Source organism: Betta splendens, chromosome 5 (assembly GCF_900634795.4).
Source record: "Betta splendens chromosome 5, fBetSpl5.4, whole genome shotgun sequence".
In the NCBI taxonomy this organism is placed as follows: domain Eukaryota; kingdom Metazoa; phylum Chordata; class Actinopteri; order Anabantiformes; family Osphronemidae; genus Betta; species Betta splendens.
This window is the reverse complement of record NC_040885.2, coordinates 19,485,904-19,506,430: the sequence shown is the minus strand read 5'-3', so window position 1 is coordinate 19,506,430 and position 20,527 is coordinate 19,485,904. Positions and strand designations below refer to the sequence as shown.

Here is a 20,527-nt window from a genome sequence, read left to right as displayed (position 1 = left end):
TTTCCTTCCTTCCTTCCTTCCTTCCTTCCTTCCTTCCTTCCTTCCTTCCTTCCTTAATGTCTCTTGTGTCTATACCAGCCTCTCTCCTTCTCTCCTTTCCTTCTCTCCTTTCCTTCCTTCCTTCCTTCTTCCCTTCCTTCCTTCCTTAATGTCTCTTATGTGTATACCAGGCTCTCTCCTTCTCTCCTTTCCTTCCTTCCTTCCTTCCTTCCTTCCTTCCTTCCTTCCTTCCTTCCTTCCTTCCTTCCTTCCTTCCTTCACATATCCATCTCTCCAGGCTCAGCCCAGTCTCAGAGAACCCAGCAGAGTGGTTCTGAGCGACGGCGCCTGTTGGACCATCATTGGAGTGGAAGCGGTGGAGTTCACCTTTAACCAGGGTCCAGCCTGCGTCCAGACACCAGTCAGTCCGTTCCCAGTTATCACTGGTTTAGAGGTAGCTTCAAAGAACACTCATGAACTGCGTTGAGACACAGACGTAAAAACCCGTCCTGAACTGAAGCTGTTGTGTTTGTGCAGGTGAACGGTGGAGGACACGTCGCCACGCTGGAGGTCAGTGGAGAAAACTTCAGTCCTCATCTCAAAGTGTGGTTTGGAAACACGGAGGCCGAGACCATGTTCAGGTGAGACATGATGCAGAGAGGAGGGACGGAGGAGGAGGATGTAGTGAGTTCTGATCAATGAGCTGAGACCTGACGGCCTGAACAGGAGGCAGACGTTAAGAGACACAGGCTTAGGTTCTGGACACAACTGGTGAATAGGCCATAAGGCAGGTTGGACTCAAACTGTCAGAACACTTTATATAGTGGACCCACATGCACAGTGGAGTAAGTATAGAGAATTTAATAAGAATCTGTAGGTCAAGGTACAGACAGAGGTCGATTCCCAGTTGTCCAGAGGTACAGACAAGGCGCAGGCAGAGACGGAGTACAGGAGGAGCAGACTGGCAACAGTTGGATTAGCTAAAGCGACGGCACAGACAGAGTTCAGGCAGCAGCAACAAGACTTCAGTAACAGGTTCAATAACAGGACTGAACTAGAGTAACCTTAGTTCACGTGAGTCTGATGATCAGATCCACACTACACTGTAACACAGAGCTGTGTGTGTGTGTGTGTGTGTGTGTGTGTGTGTGTGTGTGTGTGTGTGTGTGTGTGTGTGTGTGTGTGTGTGTGTGTGTGTGTGTGTGTGTGTGTGTGTGTGTGTGTGTGTGTGTGTGTGTGTGTGTGTGTGTGTGTGCGTGTGTGTGTGTCTGTGCTCAGACACAACAACACATCAGGCCCAGTTCCAGCGTTGTATCCCCGTCTGAAGGACAAAAACCTTGTTCGAAGACGTCAATGTCCAGTTTATTTCTCCAAACTTTATTCTGACATTAAACATGTCCTCTCAGACCTTTGGCTGCAGATTCTTGATCTCTGAACTGTTTCACTCTGTTATAATAATAATAATAGATTTGTGTGAACGTTTCCTGTTGGTATCTGTCATCTTCGTTGCTGAGCAGAGAAATGAAACCGATTGTGTGATATGAAACTACCACAACTCTGAAAGTTCCAGGAACCTGAAGCCCGTTAACAAGAATATGAAGCATGAACACGTCATCATCAGCGTCTCAGTGTTCAGGCAGCAAAGAAACATCTAGAACTAAAACCTGAGGTTCATTAATGTTAGTCGGTTCAAACATGAAGCTGAAGAACATTTTAACCTGTGTTTATTTAGTTTGACTCCACTTCCTGTGAACTGTACCAATCGTCTGTTCAGTTCATGTTAAACGTGACGTGAACGTCTGAACTTCCTCTTTAGTTTAATGCAACTTCTTCTTTTCTAACCAGATGAAACTAAAGGAAATGAATCAGCCCCATACCTTCATCAAGCAACAAACAAAACCACTAAATATATTCACACAAAAAAACAATGATGAAGGATTTTATCATTGTTTTATCAGGACACGTTTTTGTGGAACATTTTACTTTTGTTTCCTGTTTGACAAAGTGAAGGTTGGGTCCAATAAAGTTTCCTCTTGTTTCTGATGTTGTTTAATGATCAGATCTAATGTTCCTGCAGCTGCTTCACCTCTTTTCTATTTGCTTTCATCGTATCAGTCAATGAGGGTGAAGGTCACTGAGTGTTTACTTCAGGTTGTGATTCAGTTGGATCCTGTTCAGGAGTTGTGTGTTTGAGAAGCAGAAATTAATGATCACTGAGTCACTGACAGTAACTGACAGTAACTTATTGCTGGTCGATGTGAAGGAGTCACAGAGTCTAATTATAATGTTGCTGAATGTCTGAGTCATAACTGTCACTTTCTAACAAACTGTTTGTGAATCTTATTCAACTTTTAAAACAGCAGCTCTTAATCAGGTCAATTCCCCATCAAAGGAAGTTAAATCCACCTGTTTACATTTAAATTTACAACATTTAATCGCTTCATCATCCTGTTTACTACAATAAAGCATCATATTGGTAAAAAGCCAGAAGTTTCCCTTGGCTGCAGTCCACTTGTTGTGAAAAGGTTGAGAAACATCCTCTTCTTTACAGACGTCTTTAGGTCTGATAACATGTTGCTTCATGCAATAATTTTCAGCTTGTGCAGCGGTGAAAAAAATTCAACATTCAGAGAGGGTGAAACAGGAAACTGAGCAGGTCGAACATCATCTACTAAACCTGTAAATGTTACACAATCCTACAGACATTTGGTGCTACATACATGCAACGTAAATACAACATAGATTTACAACACTGACATTACTACACACAAAGTCACTTATACAAAGGAGACAAGAGACGCCATAAAGTGCTCGTACAAATGTGCAGCTACAGGATATGAACACGTGACACGTTTTAAGACTCATGTGGTGAAGAGGTGGTGAGTTCAGGTTAGTTGGAGGAGAAACACTAAAACAGGTCTGAAAGTAGCAGCGATGTTGCAGAAATACTACTACTACTACTAATACTAATACTAAGAAATACTACAGTCCAATAACAAGTTCTGAGCTTTTTTTCTTCATTCATTCACTGTAAATCTGAGTGTTGCTGGTGAACAGTGTTAGAGCCTCTGGTAAAAATGTTAAATTGCAGCAAAGCTTGAATATGTTTGTAATAAAAATACAAAGACTCAGATTGTTTTCAGTTTCTGAACTGAACTGCAGCAGCTGATACAACCAACAAATAATATAATAATAAAACCAGTACGAGACCAGAACCAGGAGGTTAAATCTGATCTGTTTATGGTTGGATCAATAAAATTAATCTGTTAAATTGTGTCATTGTGCGTTTCTGTTTTTTCATTATCTCTTCTGATGCTTCACCTTCACATCCGGTACATTAAACATTTTGTCTTATTGTGGAGGATGAAAAAACTGAGAAACCGAAAGTGAAACTGCAATGATTATAACCATCGCAGTTAATGCAGCAGCCTCATTGTTCAGAGGAGTCTGTCAGAGATGGAGCTGCTTCTTCTGAGTCTCTGCCTCGTGCATTTGTCTGGATCAACGTTTGCTGATAGAAACGGTGAGAAACGTTTATCAGACCTAATAAGAACTAAAACTGGATGAAACGGTGAGAAACGTTCAGTTTAAGCTGAATGAAACAGATTTAATAATTAAAGCTAAAACAGGAAACAGCCTCTTTAACCTGAGGAGTGAAGACAGCGTCTTTCTCTGCCACGTCAGCAGGTTGATGACTAATAATCAGAGCAGATAAATATGAAAACAGAAAATCAACCGTCGTGATCAGTTGCAGCTCTGTCCATCACTGAGCTCTGGATTCTATGTTGATCATTCAGGGCGTCGCCTCCGACAGGAAATGGAGTTAATTGTTATAATGTCAGAACAGGAAACATAAACGTTAGACACTGGTTTGAAACTCAGGTCTGTGTAACTTCTGTATTTCAAAAATGGTTTAAAAGGCGTTTTAATTTTTCAGATCGGGGTCAGGTTGAAAGAAGTAAGTAATGTGACTCTGCCTTGTTCCATTAACAAGAACAAGTTGTACTGAACTAATCCGGATCTAAATGTTTCCAGGTCCAGTGATCAGAGTGAAAGAAGGCAATGATGTGACTCTGCCCTGTTACATCAAGAACAAGAACATTGTGTCTGAGCGGTTTGAGTGGAAGAAAGATGGAAAGAAGGATGTTTACCTGTGTGAACGTGATTCATTATCAGGTCAAGATAAGGAGTTCAAAGGTCGCGTGTCTCATTTTGCTAGTGAACTGAAGAACGGTAACGCCTCCATAAAAATCAGAGATACTAAAGTGCCTGACAGTGGAGACTACACTTGTCATTTAGGAAATGACCAAATCTTCAGCGTCCGTCTTGTTGTTGGTGAGTAATTTGTAACTTGCTTCATTTCTGTCTTTTTCTCTGTGATGCAGGAATTAAGTGATGAACTAGAACCACGATGAATCTGAAGCTGATGTTGTGATGAATGTCTGTTTCTTCTGCTTTTTAATGAGCTGCCTGAACCTCATGTTCAGAAACGAAGTCATTGTTAATGTTGGAATAGTTTCAATGAATGACAGTGATGTTAAAGTAGTTGATGTTGAGCTGCTGCACAAATGATGGACAGTGACTCTGATGTTCTAACGTCTGTATCAAAGCTCCAGGTGTCGACATGTGATCAGGTTAACAAACCTCATCACGTCAGGATTTAGATAGTTTTATGAGTGCAAACCTGAGTCTGCTCACATTTAATCTCTTCTAATTGTATGACTGTAAAGTTGTCCAACATATCCAATAATATTCCTCCCACACTTTTCAGACAGAATTAGAACCAAGATGATATGTAACATGTTATTTTCTAAAAAAAAATTTAAGTCTATTTTTTTTGTCTTTCATTTTAGGTGGTGAATTAACCTCATGCAGCTCATTTTATTGTTTATGGCTTTGTCTTTTAAAACCTTTTCAGCTTGAACTGTATAAAATTCCAGAATGACCAGGAACTGATACATTTTAATTAAGTTCTTGTAATAACAAAACTCTAGTAACAAACTCTGACAGGTTTCATTATGTTGGTGAATCTTAGTTAAAGCTGAGAGAATACAATTTTTAAAGTGTCAAATTCAAACATACTGAATGCTTTTTTATATCTTTTCCCACTGTCTGTTTCCTAAAACTGTAATTCAGTCATAACAAAGGCTTCAGGGTTGAAATAACTAACCTCTCCTCCTCTGTTTGTCAGCTTTGTACCAAACTCCAGGTTTCTAGATAAACGTGACTGAGATTTTGATTAAGTGCAGTTCAGATATTAACCAGCAGGTGTCTGCGGCGCTTCTCAAAGCTGCTCTAATAACAAATAATAGCATAAAACATTTAATTACAGTGGAATAATGTCCGAGTATGAATTAAACACGTGTAAATGTAATGGGTTAAATTTCAATCTTTTAAGTTGTGTCAGATTTGACATATAAAACTTAACAAACTGTCACCAAAAGTCCGACAAGATTGACTACCATATATGGTCACGTGTCGACCACATTCGTTTACATTCGTGATTACTTTCTGTCAAAGGAAATAAAAAAACGCACGTGCAGCGTATTTATTCATGATCAACTTTGATAAAATGAATCGGGTAAAAGTTTGTTAGCTACACAATCCCTGAATTGTCGTCACATGCTTATTGGCTAGTTTTGTTTCTAGGCGTTTGAGATACTAAACATTGGTTAAATCGTTTGTCTGCTTCACACCCGACGCTGACGTCGCCGTGTGACTGGTTAGGGAGGAGGGTAAGAACTAATTGACGGTAACATTAATGTTTGTATTTTGTTTTATTTAATATTAAACCCATTTAACCAGAGTTTGTTTTAATCTATGAATGTGTTTCCTGTAACTCCACCCCCTGTTATCTTATATAAGCTCTCCGTTAGCGTATATAACCTGTCCTGGGCTTTAGTTGTGTATAAAGTGAGGAACCAGGTGAACGTGTTGGAGCTAAACGTTCACTGTCGTAAAGTGGGACGTTATGTTTACATGTCGTACGTTCGTTACGTTGATTCCTATGTACGGAGGAAAACGAACAGTTAGCCCTTATAAACGACCTAAATCATGTTTGTGAACATTCACGTCCAACACGTTTCGTTTGTCTCGTGAACGTGTAAATGTCGGTCGCATCCATCCTCCGCGCTTTTAACGGTTAAAGGACCGAAGCAGTGAATTTCCTGGTGAGTTCGACCGAAGCAGTGACGCGAAGAAAAGACGTTCAGCAGTAAAAGCTCACAGGTTATGATACTGTTACTGGATTCTATAACGACAGGCTCACATTATAACTATGTGTGTCACAGTTTGACACCTATCGACCATCACAATAAAGTTTTCTTTACTTTTTACCAACACCAGTAAATGTACTGTTTTGTTAGGGTTGGAATAAATTACATTATTCAATATAATAAAGACACATGAAATAACTCAGTACTTAAAGTTATATGATTCAAATGTATTGTTAGATTCAAGCAAAAATGTGTAATTAGAGTTTCTGTTATTTAAAACCCTCATAACCTGAATAAGAAAATAATTTAATGTGTCTGTAGTTGAGCTGGTTAATTAACACTAATTGAAGAGTTACTTAGGTTGTGTAACTACCAATGTGTCATTCTCATTTAAATTAAACAAAAATTCAAACTCACATGTTTAATCTTTAAGTTATTGTTTGTGTTCACAGATAAAGTTGCAAAGCTGCAAATCGAAAAAGACACAAAAGTGGGGTCGGACGGGGTCCTGCTGCAGTGTCTGGTTTCAAATGCGTCTCCTGATTTTCAACTGAACATCTCCTGGTTCGACAGCTCTGGAAACAAACTTACTGAACAGATAAACAACACACAAAGTGGAAAAATCTACATCCTCAAAACTACTGTGAAAAAGAGTGACGATTATCGCTGTGTAGCAACAATGGATGAACTCAGTCATCAAGTTGATGATTATGTCACTGTCAAAGGTGAGTTTCTGTGTAACCAGATTGATAAGTTTAGTTCTTTTTCAAATTAAATCTACCAATGTTGATATTGTTTAGGAATTATTAAGAATTTCACTCATTTATAAAGCAGCTGAGATATTTTTGGAGAATCTCAAACATTTGTCTGATAGTTAATAAATCTGTGTCAGGTTCACAACCAAACAGCTGTGACCACATCATGTTTCTTTAGTTCATCAAGTATCATGACAGTTTCTTATCGGAAACGTATCAGTTAAAATGTGATTTGTTATTTCTATTTAAGATTTGAACAAAACATTTGTGTCTGTAAATGTGAGATCAGATGTTGATTGACATGTTGTATTTTTTATTTAGATGAAGACTTAAAGAACACATCAGGTGAGTCCCACCATCAATGAGTTTCCCTCCAGATCCTCAATTCACCACCTTTGATCTGTGACTGTAGATGTCTCCTGTTGCTGTGGAGCAGATCGGTTCCTGCACCACATGTTTAAAGCTTCATTGTAACAACAGTGGCTGTAAATAGTTTAAAGCTCATGGTCGTTGGCGTCGCTGCGTCGTCACTGGCTCATGATGTGATTCCTCTGATTGATGGAGCAGAGCAGGAAGCATGAAGCTTCAGTTGAGGCAGCAGTGAAGCAAGGCAGCAAAGCCGAGTGCGACTCCTCATGAGGCGTCCAGGACGACGCTCGCTCTTCTTCAGCAGATCACGCTCTGCTCATGTGTCGGTCTCTTCCTGGTGGATCCTGGACCACGTGGAGCCTCAGGGTTTCACCAGGAGGAGGCTCACACGTCAAACAGGGTGGAGGGTTGCTAGTTTGATGCCACGTGGTGAACTGCTGCCTTGTGAGGTCGTCGCTTTGGACCAAAGCATCAGTCGAGTCACTAAATGAAACAACAGCAGGTTTTAATTTAATAATTATTTAGTCTCATTTACTCTGAGATGTCAGTGACTCTTGGCTTTTAGACGCTGGATCCATGTTGTTAAGTCCCACAAAAACCTCACTTTAAATTATGTTTATGTTTGAAAATATTATTTTATGTTCATATAGTTTTATTTTATAACAATAACGGGTTTTCATCATCGTATTAACTGAGGTTTGATGTTTTAACAAATGTTCTCAGCTTTGATCAGTTTTATTGATTGTGTGATGATCAGGATGAAGAAACAATGTTTCACCTCCATTATCTGTGTCACACTAACGTTTGTTCTGTGTTTCAGGGTCAAACATCCCATTGATCATTGGGTTGGTTGCTTTAGCAGTTTTGGCTCTTATAATTGTAGTTTTGGTTATATACATACTCAGAATCAGGTAAGCTGAATGTATTTTCATCATTATAACATCAGAATGTTTTGTTCCATCAGCTTCTGTTTTTATTCTTCGTCCACTTCAAATGTTCCTAAATGTCAAATGATGTTCAGACGTCATTTCTTGCAGCTGAACTGATGAGGTTCAGGTTAAATTCTTGTAGAAGTTGAGGCAGAGACATGAACGTTGTGCTTCAGACACATTTCAATGTTTCCTCTCATGGTCCACGTTGTGACTGAGGCTCTTTTCCTGTTCATCAGCTCAGATCTTAGTAGAAACTAAAGCTGGTGTCTGTGTCCAACTCTGAGCCTTGACTGTAGTTCAGCAGCTTGAGGTGCAGACGGCCTCCAGGAAGCTGAACATGGACTGATGCTCCGTCACTGTGACATCATCCACATGTTGAACACGTGATCGCTGCTGCAGCATCGTAGCAGAAACTAAACTCTGGTTGTGTTGATCTACATGAGATTCAAAGTCAGTGCCCTTCTACCTCCATCATTTCTTGAATCTTCTTTACTTCCAGTTTCTTACAGACACTTAGACTGGTGCAGTTTCTGAGGATCAATAATTCAATGTAGAATAAAAACAGGTTTAGATGCATTAACTTTGAACCAGTTAGGACAAACTACTTAGTAGTTTTAAAAGTAGGTTCAGGTAGTTTAACTTCAGCTTCACTTTTTTTCTGGAGGTGGTTCAATAAACCTTTTTAGCCCCATTGTTTCCTGAGTTAGGGACGATTCATAGAGACCTGCTGAAACTAAACTAATCACAATCTATGTGTTTTGTGCGCCAACATCTGATCTCAGGATCATTAATTAGAATCAAAGGCTGTGAACCTTTAAATTGTATACATTCAATGAATCAGCATCTTAAACTGAGACCACTGAGCATTAAGTGACATCAGGGGTGAAAGCCATCACTGAGCCTTTGGAGTCAGGCGTGGAGTCAGTGTGGGAGCAGCTGTTCCTGGATCAGCATCTTGGTGCTGGTGATTTAAAGCAGTGTGTTAGTAGCAGTGGGTGACAGTGAAGTCCTCCTTTGATCAACGCTTGATGCTTTTTGCTGCACAGATGTCATTTAGTTGGATCTCCACCAGTTACGGCCTTTAGCCATTAGTTAGTATTAGTAAAGATTGATGGTGTTTTCTGCAGTATGTGCAGGAAAGGATCCAGAAAAACCTAATGATTTTTAGACATTCTGGTAAATTTATTTGTCTCTCTTGTTCATGTTTAGACACAGTTAGAAGTGCAATTTCTCTTTTTTTTACATTTTGGTATATTTTTCACAACGCCATCCTAGCACTTTTTTTTGGTCCTCAAACTCCTCTATGTCGACTTTTAACAGACCACTCACAGAACCATCTGTGGTTTTGCTTAGATAAACTCCAAAACTGGATTTCCAACACCCAAACACTTGGACACAGTTGATCAGCAGCATCGTTGTCGCCTACAGTGACACAGAGCTAAGCAGCTGTTACATGTTACAGAATGCTGCTGGGGCTCAGAGACCACAGTCTGTTGCTCCAGCTTAAATCATGTGGGAGAAACAGAGCTCCGCTCTTTGCTGCCAACCATGTGTGGCTTTAGTTGTGTTGTTGCTGCTTAGTGTCAAAAGAACACATCGAAGGAAACAAACAGAAAATGTGACGTCTCTGAAGTAAAGAAAGTTTCATTGAAATAACGAATCCTCTGTGTTATTTCCTTAGGAAGAGGATCTAGGCATGACAACCTCCAGACATCTTGTTGGGACATTGAATCCAGACCGGGATGTGACACAGAACCTTATCTGGACTTTGTTTTAGTGTCCACATGCGTCAACCTAACATGATGTTACAGTTTTATTTTACATTGTCTTAGTTCACCCCGTGTTTACCTGAACAGGTGTTCGGTTTTGTTTTTCTGTTTTCAGTCCATGTTGATGTAAATGTCTGATGTCACTATAAACAGACATTGATGATTCATCAGAAACCTGATGGTCAAACCTTCCAGCTTCACGTAAACACGGGCTGCAGAACCATTGGTGAATATGATTATTTACATTATTGTGCAGCTTTGATGTCAAATGTAACTTGAGTTGCTGTTAAAGCATTTAAAGGATTTTACCAACAGTTTTGCTTCAATTCCAAATAGTTCACCTGATGAAATATATAATTAAATATATGTTTTCTGTGAACAAGTGAGCGACCCTGAGACCTGAATAGAGAAACCAGCTGAAGGAAACAGTCGTTCCCTGTTTAAAGTGATCAGAGGCCTAATTGATTCATTGGCTTAAGCTTGATGTTTATAATGTGAATATTTAGCTGCTCTATTCAACAAAATGTGACTTTTATTTAATGGTTCCTTCTATTCTGTATAAAGTGTTGGTCCAAAGTCTGAACATGTTCATGTGGTTAACAGTAAACAGTTACAGTTTATTGCATTGCATTATATGCATTTAGTCGTTTTTATTTTATTAACTTCAGCTTTTTCAGAGTTTGTCATGTTAGTTCATTTTCATGATGTAACATTTCTATGATTTATCTAATTAGTGTTAGATTCCGTATTTTATGCTGCAATATTAAAACACATTTACTTTATTGTTTGATTAAGTTTGGATACTGTTTATAAGTGTTATAATTTTAGTTCAGATTCAGGTTTTACTTGAGATCAGATTGTTTCGTAGAGAAATTAAATTAGTTTCTGTCTCATAAAAAATATTTGTCATAATTAAATAATTTTTACTGTGCAAACATTAAAATACATAATATACTCAAACAGGTTGTAGATGATTTTTCTATGTAGAAGAAGAAAGCCTTTACTGCTCATTATCACATACAATGTAACAACAAAATTGGTCTTCTGCATTTAACCCATCCCCTGGGGAGCAGTGGGCTGCCATGCATGGAGTTAGTGTGAAGTGTCTTGCTCAAGGACACACTTGGAATTGGCGATCTCCCAAAGTTCCTCATACTTAGCCACACACAAATACATTTAGGGCCGGGGGTGGGCTCCTTCACTGGGGCCTGGGGCTGAGGCCAGTTGTGGCCTCGCCCACTGGCCCTGGTGGAGAGATCACCACCCAGTTTTAACTGCAAAAAGACATTTAGGGTGAGGGGGGGCACTGTCCGGGGGACACACCGTCAGCCAGCGGTCGTGCTCCTGCAGGTGTCACCCACCTTCAGTGCACTTTAGTTCCACACACTCACGTCCAAGCTGGGTTGCAGGGTTCTGGGGTACCTTTTCTGCTGCCCTCTGCCTTCCCTGGCTTGGAGGGGTTGGGCGGGGCTCGGGAGGAGCTGCGGTCCCTGCCTGGGGCCACATGGACAGCAGACCGGAGACCTACCCTCCCCACGAATGTGATCAAGCGAATGGTGTGGGTGTGAGAATGTATCTGAGAGTGCATTCGTTCATGTATGATTGTCTAGTTTGTTGTGAGAGAGTTTATGGTGTGTGTGTGTTGATGTGATGATGTGTGTTGTACGTGTGGGTGGGTGTATGCGTCTGTGTTTGTGTGAGTTTGTATGCGTGTGGTGCGTTTGGAGTGTGGGGGGTCCGGTTTTCAGCCTGGGGTACGATGATCGTCTTTTGTTCGATTTATTGAAATAATAAAGGAAAATAAAAATAATGGGGAAAGCAAATAAAAAGCATGGATGTTGATCGTGCACATCAACAAACCAAAAACCAGCTGGGAGATCAGTGCACACACCACGAAGGTGTGATGCAAAGAGCCCACGATCCTCACGTTGCTTCTGCCTTTTAACCCCTGTCTCTGGCTCTGGTGGAACGTCTCTCTGCACCAATGGAATTGTTTGTGCCACCTTATCTCGCTGTGAGTGAGAATGTTTGCTTTCTCACTTCTGCATCGTCATGTCTTGTTATCCAAAGGAAGGAACACCGAGCTTCCAAGACAAGATGCATTGGCTTTAACAGCCTTGGGTCTGGTGGGGAGTCAGATAGGATGGAGCCAGAGTCCGGGTGTAAAAGACAAACATATATCATAAATTATTAGTCAGTCAAATGGAACATCAGATGTTTAGACTTGATGTACGACAGGGCGCAAGAGATTAGTTGGTTGTGAAAGAATGTTCAGTTCAGTATTGCACCTAACCAGCACATGACGACTGTGTTGGATAAGAAACAGTACAAAGGCAAAATTTTTCCATTACAACCCCCACCAATTGCTGGCCTTGTGCTGCAGGCCAGTGTGGTGCCAGGGGATATGGTTGGGCTGTTTACTTAACAGATTTGCTTGGTTTCAGCAGCTGCTTGTTAAACTGCTGAACAGAACAAAAAGGACACACTTGGTGCTCTGGTGGTAGTTTGATCATGGGACCTTCTGCTCACCAACCCTCTAACGCTCTACCAACTTTTTTAAAGTTGAAAGTTAAAGGTCCATGCACAGGCAAAATTCACTTTTTGGACATTCTGGTACGTTTATTTGACTCCCTGGGTCACATTAAGACACTCCTGGTGTGTTAGAAGTACGCCCCCTACTTATTTCACATTTTTGAGAGTTTATCCAATCAGGTTCAAGAACCAACGTTTCAAATTTGGCGGACTGGATACGTCTGCATTCGCGCTGACCAATCACAGAACCAGCTTCGCCCCCCCAGACAAACCTGGACCCCTAAATGTACCTGAAATTTCGTTTCAGTCACTCCAGTCACAGACAAAAGAAGAAGTCACTCACTGCGCAGTCTACCATAGGAGGTGGCGCTAATGTACCTTTCAGTTGGTTGCCACCCGCCATTTAAAAGACAAAAGAAGAAAAAGTCACTCAGGTCGAAGAAGCGCCCACTTGCTGCTTCCCCAAACGTAAGTACATGCTTGATATTTATTTGATGTATGTACTCCAGAAGTTTCTCTGTTTATAATGTAGCTTCCCTTCTGTGTAAGGAATGCTAATTGCTAGAACCGTTGCGTTGCCACGCAATTTGGATGAGTCCAAGCCTCTCCAGCATTTGTCCGGTTCGAATCGTGTGATGTATGGTACTGAGGTCATTCACTCAGCTCACATTATAGCTGCTAGCGCGTTAGCGGCTAGCGCTAGTAAATTGTGAGTCTGCTGTGTTTCTAATTACCACCAAGCCTGTCATGTGTATGTTCTAGCCCGAGTAGACCCGTGAATTTGGGTTATTGTAAGTTCTATCTAAGTCTTAACATGTGTGTTGTTGCTTATCTAGTCAGCTACTTTAGCTGTAAACGTGACATGTTTTTTTATACAGGCTGACGCATGCCAGTTACCGAAACGCGAGGAGGTTGCTTCTCAAACTGAAACGCGGCTACGTTGTAGAAGAGTAGAAGAGTGCTCACCTCAGGAGCAAAGGTATGTACATTTAACAGCAGTATAATCATTTGTTGGCCAATATGCAGTTTTATTTGACAGAGATTTTGCATTTCACATTTCAGTGGTTGTGGTATTCATAATCTGATCTATATTATTGTCTATGTATTTACTCTGTATGCAGTTGGTCAACTTATTTTGATATTTTAGTCTGTTGACGGGTAATTTGTAACTCTAGTGTTATGGAGCAGATTATGTGGAAAATGTGATGGAGACCATCTTCAATAAAGTCCTGCTGGACTCAGGTTGTTCTATGGAGGACCTTGTAAACATCCCTGTCCCAACGGCCCTCTGAGCAGAATTTGAGCAACCTGACAGAAACGAGGTCATTAATGTCATTTGATTTAACAAACCAGCACTATAAAATAAGTTGAAAACGTGTTTGCTCCACACACCATTGAAACTGATCTAACTACCTCTATTTATTGTTTAGATCTGTAAAGGTTGTGAGATACATAGGAAATACTGGTCATTTCATTAATCTGCTATTCTATTCTTTATACCTTCTAGAGTGGTGTCAAGGAAAACAGCTGCATCCTCCATCTGCACAGCAGCTGCACTGCTTCCGATGTCTTCCAACACGTGAAGACAAAAAAGATCCTCACATCTCCCCAGCCAACTGCCCATGACTGTACCTGTTCCACTCCAGGAACTATGCTTTCAACATAACTATGAATCCTACCCGTTCATTTTGTGGTCTGCAAATTGAACTGTGACGGTAACTTATCCAGCATTATAGTGCTGGTGCATTGGTTAAAAATAAAGTTGGCTTTGACTATTGCTGTTTCACTGAACTATTTTTGTATGTATATACCTAATGAGGGAAAACAGACAAATGTTTTATAATATTTCAGCTTTTATTGAGGTATTGCCAAAAAAACAATAATTTAGGTTTTTCACAGGTGGTCTAAGTCCAACATAGGTGCCTTGTCCCTCAGGAAACACTGCCCTGATCCAGACCAGGGAAGGTGGGATGACACATGAAGACACATCTAGAACTAAAACCTGAGGTTCATTAATGTGAGACAGTTCAAACATGAAGCTGAAGAACCTTTTAACCTGTGTTTATTCGGTTTGACTCCACTTCCTGTGAACGGGGACATTGGCTCTTCAGTTGATGTTAAACATCATGTGAACATATGAACTTTGTCATGTTTCACGCCATGTCTTGTTGTCACGCCATGTCCTGTTTTATTTTGTTACTTCTTGTTTCAGTCAGCAGTTCACTTACCGGTTCCCAGTATTCACACCTGTCAGTAATTAAGTAATCACCTACCAGTATATAGCATCCACCTCGCACAGACTCAAGCCGCCAGATTGTTGAGTTTCTTAAGTTCCGAACGTCTTTCCAGCGATTCATGTATAGTCTCTTGTGTTTTGACCCTGATTGCCTTGACCATTGTATCCTGCCTGAACCTCGTCTGTACCGTAGCCTGTGAAAGAACCGTGACTGACCAACTGACCGTGAGTTTGCTTAACCCTTGCCTGTACCTTCACCGAGACCTCCTGTGTACCGAACCTTGCCTGATTACTGGACTAGAGATTGCCTGCTCCCTTTGTACTTCATTACTGAGCCTTTGTGTATGACCTGGACCGTCTGACCCTGCCTTACAAAATAAACCTGTGTTTAACCGTCATCTCGCCTCTGTGCTGTGCATGTGGGTCCGACGCCTGCCCAAGTCTGTCAGACTTTAAACACAGGTTTATTTTGTAAGGCAGGGTCAGACGGTGTGGGGATAGACAAAGAGTGGCAGTGGGGGAATTTACAGTACTTGTGGAATGCTGTATATAACTAACTAACAGCTTTTTGTGTGTGTGCTGTTTTTGGTAAAAATGACATGGCCTATAGAAAAATGGGCACACCATTAGAGCGTCTTCCTGGGCATAAGAGCATCAACCGGCCAAGCAGGAGGACGCGATTTCAGTGTCATTATAAACTGAAAAATCACCGGAACACCGCAGATGCGCTAAATTCTTCCTCATCAGGTGTCGACAAGGTCGTGATATCGCTGCAGTCTAATGAAGCAGGATGCACAGAAAACTTAGCTTTGTTTGCAGGTGATTCTGTAAGTGACCCGACGGTGGCGAGCTGACTGACCTGTCATTCCTTTAGCAAACGCCATGTGGCGTAACGTAATCGACAGTTGTCAGCACTAGCTGACAACTGTCGATTACCAATAGCTTGGTTAAATAAATGATTTAAATAAATAATTGTTACGTTGGTTAATGTTAACAATGTGGGTCTCATTATGTGTCAAAACACGACCGCAATCCTTCAAGAGTTACAAATATTTACCAATGTTGCGCTTCAAATGCTCTTGGGCGTTTTATTGTGAAAGTCCGTCGACTATTGACTTCATGCACGGGCCCTCCACACACTGATCTATTCACCAAAAACACAACCACCAACAACACAGCGACAGAGACTGGAGGTTTGAGCTGCCAGGAACCAGTTTATGACATTTAGCCACAACTGCAGTTTGTGACTAGAACTGGTTTAAAGCTAAAACACTGCAAAGCAACGGACCAGAACAAACAACACCAACGTCACAGACTGATCAGAGATCAGCACTGAATGTTTCCAGAACCATCCTGTTAATGTCACAGTATCATGTATAGAACCACAGAACCACGTCATCACTTGTGGACATCATCGGTCCAACGCTGAGCAGAGATCAGAGTAAAGCTCCTTAATGTGACCAGCAGATGGAGCTGAACTACAGTCGCTCACATTATGTCTCAGTCTGATGCAGCAACACAAATTCACACAAACATGTGACTTAAAGAAAGTTCAAGGACTAGGAGCAGTACAGTGAGAGGACGGAGCCTCGCTGCTGAGGAGACGACAGGACGTTCTCCTCCTCGTGTCCCGTTCTCTTCAGTCTCACCTTCATGAAGTCAAACACCAACGCTGATCTGAGGTCAGCTCTGCGTCTGAGAAGACGGGGCAGCGCTGAGATGGAACCAGGCAGCAGCTGGGAGGTCCAGTCACGCTGCTGTGATCCTGCTTCTCTGGTCACAACCAAAAGATTTGAATCACTTCATTATTTCTGAATAAACCTCCAAAGATCAAACAAGCAGAAACTTCAGTTCGTCGGCTTTTACAGACTTTAATTGGATTAAATGAGGTTTAAAGGCCAAAGGGACAAAGTGGAGGAGAAATGGAGGGGTTCTGTCCCAGATGAAGGAGTCCACGTGAAGCCGGACTCCTGGAAGAACCTTCTGCTGAAGGAGTCGCTGGAGTCGGTCCAATGTTAAAGGAGAGTTCACCTTCAACAGAGGCACCGACATCTCAGGTCAACCTGAGGCTGAACACCTGGATGGTACCGGGTCGGACCTCCAGAACCTAAATCCTCCTCAGAGCTTTAATACTGGTCCATGTTGGTCTGACAGCAGGTCGACATCAGGCAGGTTCTGATCCAAAGTAACTCAGAGACACGTTCACAGAACCAGTTGAGGATCTGAGGATGTGGGGGCGACACTCCATTGGGTTTTCCTCTCCAACGTCAGAACAGACATGTGACCGTGTGTCAGAACCTCAGACTCTCTAGCTCACTTCTTCATGTTCACTGATATTGAACGCATCACGTCCAGGACGTCTGACGGCGTCAGAACCAAGCTGCACTTGTTTGGTTCTTACTGGGTCGACTCCTGGGTTCTTCCCGTCCTGAGTTGAAGCCTTTTCATTCAGACCTTCACATGGTTCCATTCATCATCTCTTTATTCACACACACTCACACATTGGCTCCGTCTCTGCACGACCAGAACAACACACCTTCTCCCTCTGGACCCGGTAACAAGCACCAGAACCAGCGAGTCCAGGCTCAGGTTTCACAGGGACAAGAGGCCGTTTAAAGGCCAAAGGAAGTGCAGAATCCCAGCAGAGCCATTATTTCCTCCTCCGTCCAGGAGCAGCTTCACATCAAACTACTAGTTAGGATTTCAAGAAGCTCTTTATTATCTGACGCTGGTTCTGGACAAACAGACATTTCCACCGGAGCAGAACTAAAGCCCGGTTCTAGCTCTGCATGAACAGGTGGAAGTTGGCTCTGGTGAACTCCTGGTGGATGCTCTCCAGCAGGACGTCGTCGTCTGGACCCACGTCTGCTCCTCCGTCTGCGCCTCCTGCTGCCGCCGCTCGGACGCTCGGAGGGGGGTGGAGCTCCGGGCTGTAGCTGAAGCTGAAGGAGGTGCGGTAGACGAGGCCGTCGGACCGGACCAGAGCCAGCGGGACGGAGACGAGGCGCCGCAGAGAGCGCCAGCCGTCCCTGAACACGGAGACGTCCGGAACCACGCAGAGCAGGGACTTAGGAGACCTGAGGGAGAACCAGGAGAACACGGAGTCAGAGGCTGCAACTCAGGCTGAACCTGACCTGGGATCAGCTTCTCAGTGATGCAGAGATCTAGAAAGTCCTGAATGAAACCAACTGAGACCCAAAGGCTTCAGAGCCAAAGGTCCGGAGGTGAAGTCCCTGATCTAGACGTTCTTTGGACCTGAGATCGGAGCTGGTTCCTCCATGAAGCTCCAGGAAGCAGCAGAACGTTCCGTCCTGAGCTGAGCTGCACCACAAACGGATCATGTTCTGTGGCTGCAGCCTCTCACACAAACAGCCTCTGAGCCGCTGGGACCGGAGCAATGTTTGCAGAACCTGGTGGCGCCGCTCTGACTTCCTGCGACTCAGAGCTCAGCTGGACCTGAGGTGTGACGTCAGGGAGCATGTGTCAGAGACGCGTCCGTGTCTGAAGCTCTTCATGCGACTCAGCTCAGACGTTGGTTCAGAGTCTGATGAGTGGAGGGAACGTTGAGCTCAACATGAAGCACAGAGCGTTTGGGTCCAGTCGTGTCCAGAACCTGTGTCTCTGAGCGTCAGGTCTCAGCAGTTGATCAGAACTCACTACATCCTCCTCCTCCGTCCCTCCTCTCTGCATCATGTCTCACCTGAACATGGTCTCGGCCTCCGTGTTTCCAAACCACACTTTGAGATGAGGACTGAAGTTTTCTCCACTGACCTCCAGCGTGGCGACGTGTCCTCCACCTTTTCACACTGCACAAACACAACAGCTTCAGTTCAGGAGGGTTTTTTACGTCTTGTGTCTCAACACAGTACATGAGTGTTCTTTTGAAGCTACCTCTAAACAGTGATAACTGGGAACGGGACTGACTGGTGTCTGGACGCAGGCTGGACCCTGGTTTAAAGGTGAAACTCCACCGCTTCACCTCCAATGATGTCCAACAGGCGCCGTCGCTCAGAACCACTCTGCTGGGTTCTCTGAGACTGGGCTGAGCCTGGAGAGATGGATATGTGAAGGAAGGAAGGAAAGGAAGGAAGGCAAGGAAGAAGAAGGAAGGAAGAAGGAACGAAGGAGGAAGGAAGGAAGGAAGGTAAGGAAGGAAGAGGAGGAGAGGGAGGGAAGAGAGAGAGAGTGGGGGATGACAGGGGAAATGAAGGAAGGAACGGAAAGGAAGGAAGGAAGGAAGGAAGGAAGGAGGGAAGGAAGGAAGGAAGGAAGGAAGGAAAGGACAGAGGGAGAGAGAGAGACTGGGAAGGAAGGAAGGAAGGAAAGAGGCTGGTATAGACACAACAGACATTAAGGAAGGAAGGAAGGAAGGAAGGAAGGAAGGAAGGAAGGAAGGAAGGGAAGAAGGAAGGAATGAAGGAAGGAAGGAAGGAAGGAAGGAAGGAAAGGACGGAGGGAGAGAGAGAGACTGGGATGGACAGGAGATATGAAGGAAGGAAGGAAGGAAGGAAGGAAGGAAGGAAGGAAGGAAGGAAGGAAGGAAGGAAGGGAAGAAGGAAGGAAGGAAGGAAGGAAGGAAGGAAGGAAGGAAGGAAGGAAGGAAGGAAGGGACAGAGGGAGAGAGGCTGGTATGGACATAGGAGACATAAAGGAAGGAAAGAAGGGGGAGGGAAAGATGAAGGAAGGAAATGAGGAAGAAAGGAAAAGAGGTTGAAAGGAAGGAAGGAAGGAAGGAAGGAAGGAAGGAAGGAAGGAAGGAAAGGAGGAGGGAGAGAGAGAGACTGGGATGGACAGGAGACATGAAGGAAGGAAGGAAGGAAGGAAGGAAGGAAGGAAGGAAGGAAGGAAGGAAGGAAGGAAGGAAGGAAGGAAGGAAGGAAGGAAGGAAGGAAGAAAAAAGAAGGCAGGCAGGCAGGCAGGATGGACAGGGGAAGGAAGGAAGGAAGGAAGGAAGGAAGGAAGGAAGGAAGGAAGGAAGGAAGGAAGGAAGGAAGGAAGGAAGGAAGGACACATCAGGCGGCTGCGTCACTCGGTACTGGACGATGGCGTCGTTGCACAGACACAGGAAGGCGTGGGGCTCGTCTCTGAACTGGAGGCTGCACTTGTGGAGCTGAGAGACCGGCTCGTCCACGTCCAGGACGGCGTGCTGCTTGTTGACCTTACGGATCACCTGGTCCACAGGATGACAGAGGACACACTGACGGAGGCTCACACTGATCAATATGGATCTGCTTCAACTGATGTGACAGGAGGAAGGAGAAGCTGCTGACAAAGCTGCTGAGTCATGACATGCTGAGTCATGATATGCTGAGTCATGATATGCTGGGTCATGATATGCTGAGTCATGATATGCCGAGTCATGATATGCCGAGTCATGATATGCCGAGTCATGATATGCCGAGTCATGATATGCTGAGTCATGATATGCTGAGTCATGGGATCTGTCCATTAAGCAGTGTTCTGTGTGGCTGATGGCTCATACTGACTTCTTTCTGCTCTCAAACACCACAGAACATTAAAGTCTGCTTCACATTAGAGTCTTTGTGCTGAACCTTTCTAGCTTCAGCTTCTTTGGGTCCGACCTCAACCTCCACCTGGTGCAGCAGGAGCCAGGTCTCAGCTCAGTGTGAAGCTGATGCTGGTCTAGAACCTGAAACAAGCAGCTGCAGCTCACAGATTTACTGATTAAAGCAGCAGCAACAGAGTGAAACAGGATTAAAGGCAGGATGAGGCCTGTGTG

The 20,527-nt window shown here is 43.2% G+C and overlaps 2 protein-coding genes and 2 long non-coding RNA genes across 6 annotated transcripts; 3 read left to right on the top strand and 1 right to left on the bottom strand.

Annotated features, from left to right (window-relative positions):
- Positions 1-1,245, top strand: LOC129604185 (uncharacterized). The gene is made up of 2 exons (XR_008694860.1): positions 1-433; positions 517-1,245. It is a non-coding gene; the product is annotated as an uncharacterized LOC129604185 (long non-coding RNA).
- Positions 1,246-3,358: 2,113 nt separating this feature from the next.
- On the top strand, positions 3,359-10,979 carry LOC114856231 (CD276 antigen-like). 3 transcript variants are annotated; one of them, XR_008694822.1, is made up of 7 exons: positions 3,377-3,502; positions 3,917-3,937; positions 4,015-4,314; positions 6,647-6,919; positions 7,271-7,820; positions 8,139-8,229; positions 9,932-10,979. XR_008694822.1 is itself a non-coding variant. In XM_029152033.3 (7 exons), exons 1-7 carry the CDS (start codon positions 3,436-3,438, stop codon positions 9,942-9,944), a joined length of 789 nt encoding a protein of 262 aa, XP_029007866.1. In that variant the 5' UTR covers positions 3,378-3,435; the 3' UTR covers positions 9,945-10,979. The 3 variants fall into 3 exon arrangements, 2 of the variants coding, with proteins under 2 accessions (XP_055365179.1, XP_029007866.1); XM_029152033.3 differs by having other exon boundaries at positions 3,378-3,502; positions 7,271-7,294; XM_055509204.1 differs by lacking the exon at positions 3,917-3,937 and having other exon boundaries at positions 3,359-3,502; positions 7,271-7,294.
- A 1,672-nt stretch (positions 10,980-12,651) lies between these two features.
- LOC129604109 (uncharacterized) lies at positions 12,652-14,328 on the top strand. The gene is made up of 3 exons (XR_008694738.1): positions 12,652-13,019; positions 13,430-13,530; positions 14,059-14,328. It is a non-coding gene; the product is annotated as an uncharacterized LOC129604109 (long non-coding RNA).
- A 3,154-nt stretch (positions 14,329-17,482) lies between these two features.
- On the bottom strand, positions 17,483-20,133 carry rbpjl (recombination signal binding protein for immunoglobulin kappa J region-like). The gene is made up of 5 exons (XM_041070863.1): positions 20,077-20,133; positions 19,817-19,957; positions 18,679-18,835; positions 18,488-18,584; positions 17,483-17,864 (listed from the first exon to the last, which is right to left on the bottom strand). Exons 1-5 carry the CDS (start codon positions 20,131-20,133, stop codon positions 17,567-17,569), a joined length of 750 nt encoding a protein of 249 aa, XP_040926797.1. The 3' UTR covers positions 17,483-17,566.
- Positions 20,134-20,527: the final 394 nt, after the last annotated feature.

What these genes read in the sequence shown, in the direction of transcription:
- rbpjl (XM_041070863.1), bottom strand. Translation starts at nt 20,133, where the DNA reads ATGACTCAGCATATCATGACCCAGCATATCATGACTCAGCATATCATG. An exon ending in AGCATATCATGACTCAGCAT is followed by an intron (nt 19,958 to 20,076) that starts GTCATGACTCAG and finishes CCTGTGGACCAG; the next exon opens with GTGATCCGTAAGGTCAACAA. An exon ending in CCAGTTATCACTGTTTAGAG is followed by an intron (nt 18,585 to 18,678) that starts GTAGCTTCAAAA and finishes CAGTGTGAAAAG; the next exon opens with GTGGAGGACACGTCGCCACG.
- LOC114856231 (XM_029152033.3), top strand. Translation starts at nt 3,436, where the DNA reads ATGGAGCTGCTTCTTCTGAGTCTCTGCCTCGTGCATTTGTCTGGATCA. An exon ending in AACGTTTGCTGATAGAAACG is followed by an intron (nt 3,503 to 3,916) that starts GTGAGAAACGTT and finishes TTAATTTTTCAG; the next exon opens with ATCGGGGTCAGGTTGAAAGA. An exon ending in TCGGGGTCAGGTTGAAAGAA is followed by an intron (nt 3,938 to 4,014) that starts GTAAGTAATGTG and finishes AAATGTTTCCAG; the next exon opens with GTCCAGTGATCAGAGTGAAA.